The sequence below is a fragment of the Sprattus sprattus genome (genome assembly GCF_963457725.1).
Source record: "Sprattus sprattus genome assembly, chromosome: 1".
Lineage (NCBI taxonomy): Eukaryota > Metazoa > Chordata > Actinopteri > Clupeiformes > Clupeidae > Sprattus > Sprattus sprattus.
Genome location: NC_137920.1, coordinates 64,941,740 through 64,951,739, shown reverse-complemented (window position 1 = coordinate 64,951,739; position 10,000 = coordinate 64,941,740). Strand labels below are relative to the sequence as shown.

The following is a 10,000-nucleotide window of genomic DNA, read 5'->3' as shown; positions in this document are numbered from 1 at the left end:
AGTGTGTGAGTGTGTGTGTGTGTGTGTGTGTGGGGGTGTGTGTGTGTAAGTGTGTGTGTGTGGGGGTTCTCCTATGAGGGATCAGCATGTCGGAGCTAAAATGTCCCGCCCACCTCTCCTCCCATGGTGCCTCTGGCCCTGAGGATTTAAAGGTCGTCTCTTAATATGACTGGTGTGTGTGTGTCTGTGTGTGTGTGTGTGTGTGTGTGTGCTAGAAAGCCGAGTAGCAGTAATCTGGACTTCATTTGGTAAGCAGAGGATGTGTGTTTGATCTGATGGCCTAGGCCCGGAACTCTGTGTGAGTGTGTGTTTGTGTGTGTGTGTTTGTAATCGGGTGGATCAACCGGCCTAAAAGCCCAGTCCCCATACGCACAGCCACAACAACAACAACAACAACCAAAACCAAACAACACTGAAAACGCTTTTTAATATGAGGTGATTAAACTCAGTCAGTCAGTGCGCGTCTGACGTGCAGCCTACTCGGCACATGTCTCCACAACCTTGGCACAACAATCTCGCCACGTCAGGGCTGGCATGCGTGCCTGTCTCCAAAGGCCCCAAGCCAACCACCCCCCTCCCCCTCTCCCACCCCCCCATCTCCTTTGATAAAGCACCGACAGCGGGAGGGAAGGAATGGCGTTGGGATCCAGTCTCAGGGCCCAAACCGGGTCAGTTTCACACGGCACCAGAGCGACCCGCAGCCTGGTCCGGTAGCGCTCCACTGGCCAGTTAACCATCCAGCCATCCAGCCATCCAGCCATCCAGTCAGGCACGAGGCCAGGCCAAGCCCAGCTCCTACCCGCAGCCTCTGGAGATGAGGGCTTTTAAGAGCGTAACAGTATCAGCTTTGGCTCCTGGGCTGCAGGGTTTGTTTACAGAGCGCTCATATCTGAGGACGGGCATACCCCACCCCCCGCCAACACACCTTATTCGCTTTCAGACTTCATGGTGATGTGCCTCTGTGGCATGGGAAGCTTTCATCCGCGCTGTGCAGATACACACTCACAGACACACACACACACACACACACACACACACACACACACTCACAGACGCACACACACACACACACACACACACACACACACACACACACAGACAGACTCACACTCACAGACACACACACACACACACACACTCACAGACACACAGACACACACAGACACACACACACACACACACACACACACAACACACACACACACATACTAAAACGGGCATCGGAACAGGAAGCCCTGTCTTGTTTTAGAGTGACTGTTTTGTGCGGACTTTTCTGTGTGCGGTGTTTGTCTCAGAGCGTCTCAGAGCGTTTGTCTCGCTCTGGTCTCGTTGAGATCTCACCTGCCATGCGGCGGGGCTGTTGCCCATCTGTCAGAGCGGGACTTGGCCCCTGCTTGCCTCCATTTGCTTTTCTTTCCTCGCCAGCGCTCGGTCGGAGCAGCCCTCTCTGGAGGCCATCACACGAGTGTGTGTGTGTAAGGGGGAGGCGGGCAGGCTCTCATCACCATGTAAATGGAGTACCTGTGTATGTGTCAGCTCCCTGCTCTGACCCCAGACAACTCTGTCTACCCACTGTGTGTGTGCGTGTGTGTGTCTGTCTGTCTGTTTGGAGCTGTGCTTGTGTGTCTGAGGGTGTGTGTGCCCCGCTTGTAAGACAAGACCGAACAAAGATGAAAGACACTGTACATGAGAAATACACAGAGATATTGTGACTATGTTTCTAGTTTCAAAAGTGTGGGTGCGTGTATGTGTGTGTTAACAAAGTTTAGAAATACTTAACTGCAATTGGAAGAACTGTCTCCCTCTCTTTCTCTCTCTCTCTCTCTCTCTCAATCTCTCTTTCTCTTTCAGTGATGTGGTTTCATGCAGAACTTGTGCAGTGTGCCCAGCCTTGTGTCTTGCTCTTTAGCATACATATAATGAGGGTATTAATCATTAAAACTCAGCGCCCCACACAACCTTGTGTTTCTGTTCATACCAATGTTCGCTTTGTCCTCCATTTGACATGTGTGCAATTACAGGCCTCTTGTAAATATGCACTCTTATGGAAATGCCCTTCATGCACTTTTCATGGCTGTGTGTGTTTATTTAAAAGGCAAGCCGAGACCTGTCATCGCAGGGATGTTATTTTTTGCCTGCCAATCCCTGGCGATGCGGAGCCACTAGCAAACAAATGTACACATGCATAAAACACACACACACAAACACAAACACACACACAAACAGCAGGGGCGGTTGCGGCCCCTGCTCTGTGTAGCGGAGGGTTCTAATTTACAACAAAGTCCCCCCCCCCCCAAAAAAGCGAAGACCTTGTGTGAGCGCGTGGCTGTTTACAGCATCCTGCATCTGTTCCACTCATCTAAGCGGTAAAAACACGCCATTAAAGATTAATGGGGTCAGTATACATCTCGCCAATGTTCTCTGTACATTTATGTGTGTGTAAGCAGTAGTTAGTATGGCCATGATGTAGTGTTTACTGTTGACCCCCTCGTTCACATATCCACCCGTGCATATAGGTTGGTCATTAGTCCATTTGACTTGATGTAAAATGAATGAAATTAATTATTTTCTAGCCTCAGATCGAGGGGTTGTGTTACTCTCAGAAATGGAGCATTGTGTGGAACATTATGTTCCTCTAGAGAGTATGACGAAAACACACCCTGAAGCATACACACGCACGCACGCACACACACACACACACAAACACACACTCACACACACAGAGTAAATAAGAGAGAGCCACACACACAGACTCACACAGGAGGAAGTGTATTTGAGATAATTAGAGGTGTTAAGTGGACCAGCACCACATTTATTTTACAAGACTGCGTCAGAAAGATTCAAATGCCACACTTAAGTGTGTGTGTGTGTGTGTGTGTGGGGGGGGGGGGGTTGCATCGCCATGCCTCATTTCTCGAGCTGTTGTGTAGATGGGCGTCTGGTCAGTTTAACTTCAGGCCTGCTCAGTTCTGCTTGCGGAAAGTATGACTTGTGTGGAAACTTGTCATTGAAAATTTCTCGCTTGGACCTCTGTGGTCTCCCTGTATTTGATTAAACCCAACACAAAAGCAACTTTTCAGGAAAAGGGGGAATGATTTGAACAGACAAACCACGCAAGCAAGTTTCTGTTCTGAGGCAAGTTTGTGGCATTAGAGGGGACATACTGCAAGATCCACTAAAGCACAAATCTCCCCTCAGAAATCAGCCTGTATTAGTCCTTATTCCTGTCACTCTTTAAATGTTCCTGGAAAATGTGTGTGTGTGTGTGTGTGTGTGTGTGTGTGTGTGAGTGCCCGGGTGCGTGCGTGTGTGGTGTTTTATAGTCTTTGTAGTGCATATCAATTGGGACTGGGCATCTAAACACCTATCTTTGTATTCACACGTACAAACATGTTTGAGAAATAGCAGCAGGTGAGGTGGCCTTCTTGGAGAAATTCTGTCGGGCTCCTTATAAAAAATGTACCACTGTTGGAGCTCCCCATTCGACACCTTTCATCGATCCGGTTTCAGGCCATCACCGTGGTGTGCCGAGTCGCCCCGTTCCCATAGTAACCCATGAAGTGCCGTGCACTGGGTCCCTCCAGATGTTTTGGGAGTAGGACCCAGCCTGTTATAAAAATAGCAGGAAAAGTGCATAATTTTTTGTTCTTTTTTTTCTTCTCGCTCTCTCTTTTTTTTCTAGTGGCCACAAAATGGATTACAGTCCTTTGCGGAATGGCCCCAGTGGCTGCCAGTAGCCGAGTCAGACCCTTAGCACGTTGGCCTTGGAATAGTTTTCTTTACAAACCTCGCCCTTACACGGCATAAAAATTAATGCGCCTCCATACACACTCTCAGGCCTGTGCTTCTTTCCATGGAACAGGAGGGAGCTGCCTCACTGGCAAAGAACAATACGCCTCGCTGTTAGTGCAAGACGGGCAAGTGAGAGGGAGAGAGAGAGAAAGTGAGGGAGAGAGAGAGAGTGGGAGAAAAACGGATAGAGTGCTGTTATCTCTCCGTAGGCTGGCCTGTGAAATGTGATCTGCAGCATCGGTTACAGAGGAGAAAGCAAGTTGGTGGGGGGTGGAGGGTGGAGCGAGTAAGTGAATGAAAGAGAGACAGAGAGAGAGGGAAAGATAGAGTGATAGAGTGCGAGTCTGAGAAAGTGATGGAGGGGGGAAAATATGAAAGACAAAAAAAAAAAAAGACTCCAGAGTTCTTGGCAAACTTCTTGGTTCTCTGCAACTCCACTCTGTGTTAGGACTGAATAAGTACCCCTACCCCTAAGGTAGCTCCCAAATCTTGAATGCAAAACTATCTCCTGCCTTGTGGTGGTGTGTGTGTGTGTGTGTGTGTGTGTGTATATGTGTGTGTCTGTGTGAAAAAAGTGGTTTTACTTTCAAAACAGCTCACACACATAATGTATCCAGCAGCAGACGCACATCGAGGCCACAGTATGTCATTATCTTTTATAGTCTCTCATATACTGTAGTGCTTATTGTATATGTGTGTTTCAGTGGGTGTGTTTTTTTCTATGTGCGTGCCTGCTAGCTTGTGTGTGAGAGTGTTGTTAGCAAAGGTCATTGACACACAGACACAAACACACACCTGTCATGGGACCAAAGTAGCTAAATAAGCGTGAAGTAGTAGGGAAGTTGTGGTGGATGGTTCCTACACTGTGGAGGGGGGGGGGGGGGGTTAGTCTGCGGGGCCTGCCTGAGATGCTGCCACTTGGCTGGGTTACGCCTGCCTGCCTGCCTGCCTGTCTGTGGTTCCTGAGTGGCAGATCGAACTGTCTAATTGGTAGCACAGCTCAGCATTAGCACCACAGTGTGACGCCATGCCAGATCTCTCACTGTGTCTGTCTCGTTCTGCGTGTTTCTCTTCCTTTCTTTCTTTCTTTCTTTCGTTCTTTCTCTCCTTCTCTTTGTGCGCCTCATGGCTCGTTCGGTCGGTCGGCTCATTCATTCACGGTACCAGGCATCTTAATCGTGATGACATCATGGGTGGTGAACAGTGGAACCACCTACTGCCCCCATCCCCCCACTCCCCAGACACACACACACACACACATGCACAGTGTCTGCCTGGTGAAGCATATACTGCCTTTTGTGGTCCACGCTAACGACGGACCAGGCCACCTTTCACACTCCGTCTCCATCATTCACTTTACCACCTGCAGGAGAACGACAGAGATCACAGCGTCTGAAAGAGACACACTATAGGTAGAGAACAAGAAAGGGAAAGAGACAAGCAGAGAGAGAGAGAGAGAGAGAGAGAGAGAACAAGAGAGGGAGAAACAGAATTAAATAGACCGCACAGGAAACATGAACCGTGACTGCAAGCTTTACTCCTCTTTAGTCTGCCACTGCCAGGAGCTCGGCGCTGTCATTCTCGCTCAAGGCACACATTAGTTCTGTAGTGTCTCTGTCGTGGACGGGGATATGAGAGCAATTACAGAGGCAGAGAGAACGCACTACACTTCCCATGATGCATAGAGTGTTAAATGAGGTTGAGACTCAGTTCCGGCTGTGGTGATGTACTCCATTAAGGTCAATGGCGAGTTGTGTCTAGCCTAACTTGTCTGCTTGTGAATGTAATATCCAGTGTTTCCCTTTGGTAATTTTCTGTGAGCAGTTTGGTTCATTTCCATAGCAGTTGAGTGGAGGGTTGTCAGCAAAACCATAAAATATTTCACAAATCAGCATTCCTATATGGGAAAGCCATGAACTACGCTACCCATGGTGCCTGAGAATTGTCTGGGTTTGGCGTCACGTTGGAGTCAGGTTAGGTAGTGTGTATGAGCGTTATTAATTTAACTGCATCGGTCTGCCTGTCCCCAGCTCCCTCCATCTCTCTCTTTCTCTCTCTCTCTCTCTCTCTCTCTCCCTCCCTCCCTTTCCCTCCCTCCCTCTCTCTCGCTCTCTCTGCCCCTGTGGCTAAACTGGGTCACTGACTCCCAGCTATGACCATGGCTGACTGCAAACTGGGCCTATGCTTTTAGCCAATAATAAAATGCTTGGCTCATTACAATCTTTATTCAGTCAAATGAGTATAGAATATCCTACAATTTCACATAAACTAGCAGTTTTAACCATCTGATAAAAAAATAGAAACGTAAGTTGAGGTCTGGCTGTGGGATTGGGTTTGGCCTCTGTGTGTATATCGCTGTGTGTTTAACGTGTTTATGACTCCTGAGTGTGAGCACTCACAGGTGTGTGTGTGTGTGTGTGTGTGTGTGAGAATCGGCGCCCCACATTACGCCTGATCGGTGCGGGTTCCACCCCCTATAGAGTCCATAAACTTCACACACTGACAGACTAAAGGGAAGCACAAGGTTAACAAGCACCCCATTCTGAGAGTGTGAGTGTGGTGGGGGGGGGCTGTGGCTGTGTGTGTGTGTGTGTGTGTGTGTGTGTGTGTGTGTGTGTGTGTGTGTGTGTGTGTGTGTGTGTGTGTGTAAGGGGGTCTGCTTGTCATGTTGTGTCTTTGATTGTGCAGGAGTAGGACCTTATTAGCCCAGTGCTCCCCTTCCTCAGCAGCCATTCACACCTCCTAATGAGCAGGGATCCCCACCACTTAATAAGGTGTCTGAGTGGCTTTCTCTCTCTCTCTCTCTTTCTCTTTCTTTCTCTCTCGCTCTTTCTCTTGCCTCTCTCTCTCACACTCTCTCTCTCTCTCTCTCTCTCTTTCTCTTTCTTTCTCTCCCGCTCTTTCTCTTTCTCTCTCTCTCCCTCACACATTCTCTCTCTCTCTTTCTCTTTCTTTCTCTATGTGTGTGTGTGTGAGTGAAATAGAGAGAGGGAGTGTGTGTGTGTGTGTGTGTGTGTGTTTGTCTGTGTGTGTGACAGGGAAATAGGTGGGGGTCAGGGTCTGTGGGGGGAGGAAAGTGAAAAATTGCTGATAAAATAAAATAAATGAGGTAACCAACAGTGGCAGTATGAATAAAAACCAATAGGCGGGTGCTGGACCGTGTGGTGTGTGTGAGGAGGTGTGTGTGAGGAGGTGTGTGTGTGTCAGACGCTGCATGTGAAACAGCAAATATTCCTGCTCTCTCCATCTTGCTTTCTCAGACTCAAAATAGCCGACCAGATGAGCCGCATTGTCCTTTGACGCAAAAACCACATAGAGGGCTTTACCAGGACTCCCCTCCGCCCCCGTCCCCCCTGCGGCCTCCCCGTCTCTCCCCCCCTTACCCCCCCACCTCGCCTGGGTATTGATTCATAGGAAAGCCCCTTGGAGATAAAGGCTTCAGGCTCTCCATGCCACCCAGTGTCTAATTACAGGCCTTGCCCAGGGAGAGAAAGAGAGGAGTGAGAGAGTGAGCGAGAGAGAGAGAGAGAGAGAGAGAGAGAGAGAGCTAAGCCCTTGGCATTCTCAGCTTCCCATAATTGCCTTTGGCATACCTCACCCAGCCAAATGTTCCTATGCATTCCTGCAGGAGGTGAAGGGACAAAAACGTCCCTCTCTCTCTCTCTCTCTCTCTCTCTCTCTCTGTTTGCGGAGGCACGGAGGGGAGCGAAGGAGAAAATGTGATTAGCGCATGTGAGACGGCGGCGGCGCGAGCAACGCTGAGGGTGCCTCACCTCCACCAGCGCTCGCTGCCCAATCTCTGCGCGTTAGCGGCGGTGGCGCACACACGCGTGATTTTAGCGTGTGCTTGGAAAATGGGCTGCGCATTCCTGGGGGGTCAGATTACCATCACCCATCGTGGGGCACTCAAGTCAGGCTGGACACCGAACATACATACACACACACACACACACACACATACATACTTAACAAAACAAGGGCCCATGTATAAGTGGGACTTTTCTGTGAGTTTGTGTGTGTGTGTGTGTGTGTGTGTGTGTGTGTGTGTGTGTGTGTGTGTGTGTGTGTGTGTGTGTGTGTGTGTCTATGTCAGGACATCATTACCATGTGGTGTCTGTAATGAAACCCTACCTGAGCTGTGCAGGAGGGTGATTTATGGGTGGAAATGGGCATTTCCTCTGGGCTGGGCTGGCTAAGGGGAGCAGGAACTCCAATCACAGAGTGTGTAAATTTCAGCCACTGCAACTCACTGCCATTAGAGCAGCTACTACACACACCAGGAACCGTGCCCAGACAGACACACACACACACACACACACACACACACACACACACATACACAAACAAACACACGTACACAGTGGCACACAAACACACACACACATACGCACAGACACACACGCTGACACATACTCACGGTTATGCTCTGTGCATTATGGTTGGGAGTTTGTTTGTGTAATTGTGGTCTCCCTGTGTCTTTTCTTTGCAGCCACGTCTAACGGGACTCTGGAGGGCCTGGAGAACAGGGAGGGGGGCGTGTGCAGCACGCGATCCATGAAGATCATCATGAAAGTGGGCCAGGGTGAGTAGCTGCTGCCCCTGTTGACTTCAACCTCAAAGCACACTCTCACACAGATGTCAGCATGTACTGTACATACACACACACACACACACACCCAAATGTGCGCACACACACACACGTTTACATTCAAACACACACACTCACTCACACACACACACACACACACACACACACACACACACACACACACACACACACACACACACACACACACAAATGCAAAAATAGAGGTGCCTTCTTAAGGACGTGTCTCACAGTCCATGTCTATGAAAGTATTGCTTGAGCAGAGGTGAGGAATTCAGCTCAGGAAAATCTAAGGCGTTGCGCAAGCCGTTGCCTTCCAAAGCGAAGCACACAGTTTAAGCTCAGAGTTTAACAAAGGAGACACGTACGTCCCCACACCCAGCCGCCCACACACTCACACATGGCCGTTACACACACTCAGCTATTTACATAGACACTCTCTTTATCACACACATACATGGACACACACACACACACACACAGGAACACACATGGACACACACAGAAACCCACATGGACACACAAAGAAACTCTACACAGAGTTTGTGGAGAGCTGCCGAATGACTTCAGCCCTCGTAAAACTTTTGGGACTTGCACTGTTTTTCAACTGTGACACAGATGCGTGGACACAAATACAAACACACGCACACAGACACACACACACACACACACACACACACACACACACACTTGGCACAGTGTGTGTCCATATCCTGTAAAAAAACACACACACACAATGAAAAAAGCCATCGTCTTTCTCTTTGTCTAATCCCCAGGCGGTGACAGTTGAGATGGCGTCAACCTTGTCTGTTATTTGAAAAGAATGAGCATTGATCATTCCTAATTAACGAAAAAGGAAACGGGTTGACATGTGACGGTTATTTGTCGTTTCACTCTCCCTTACTTAGACACTCATTCAATCATTTGTTTATTCAGTCATTCATTCATTCAGAGGCACCATCAAAACTATATGCATAAACTCACACACACACCAAACCTCAACACATTCATGTTTCGCCCTTGTCCTTCATGCATGGACAAAAAACATTCCCTTTGACCTGATCCCTTGGTTTCTGTCCGTTTGAGAAATTCCACCACACCCGTCCAACAACACACACTCACACACCTATGCATTAGTACTGATAAGACTCCATTGGAACATACCAGAAGTATCTTGTTAGTACAGTGTATCACACATGAAACCAGACATAATTACATAACCGTACACACCTAACACACAAGCACCCTTCCCACAGCCTCCACCCACCTACACACACACGCAGAACCTGGCCAAAAAAGAGCTTGTTTATTTAGCAGAAATGCCAGATCTGCAAGTACAAACGTGTGTTATTAGATAAGACAGCGTAAGAAGACATGACTTTTCATTTGCAAGGTTATGCTGAGCATTCCTGTTGACCAGAATCTTGAGGACCCGAAGACACACACACACACACACACACAAACAAACCCATACATACTTACATACATACATACATACACACACATACCCAGACTTGAAAGTGTAGCTTAAATAGTGACGGCACGGTGGTTGGAATGCAATGAAGTTTATTTCCCCAGGCTTCAGTGGGAATGATAGGAATG

General features: G+C 48.5%; 1 protein-coding gene across 1 annotated transcript in view; it reads left to right on the top strand.

Annotated features, from left to right (window-relative positions):
- Nucleotides 1–10,000, top strand: part of efnb1 (ephrin-B1) — a gene marked incomplete at its 3' end in the record, with an annotated part of 63,064 nt that overhangs the window by 46,749 nt on the left and 6,315 nt on the right. Inside the window, exon 3 of the mRNA XM_080852058.1 lies at nt 8,282–8,374. Coding sequence (XP_080708184.1) covers nt 8,282–8,374 — 93 coding nt within the window. The remainder of the gene's footprint in view (nt 1–8,281; nt 8,375–10,000) is intronic.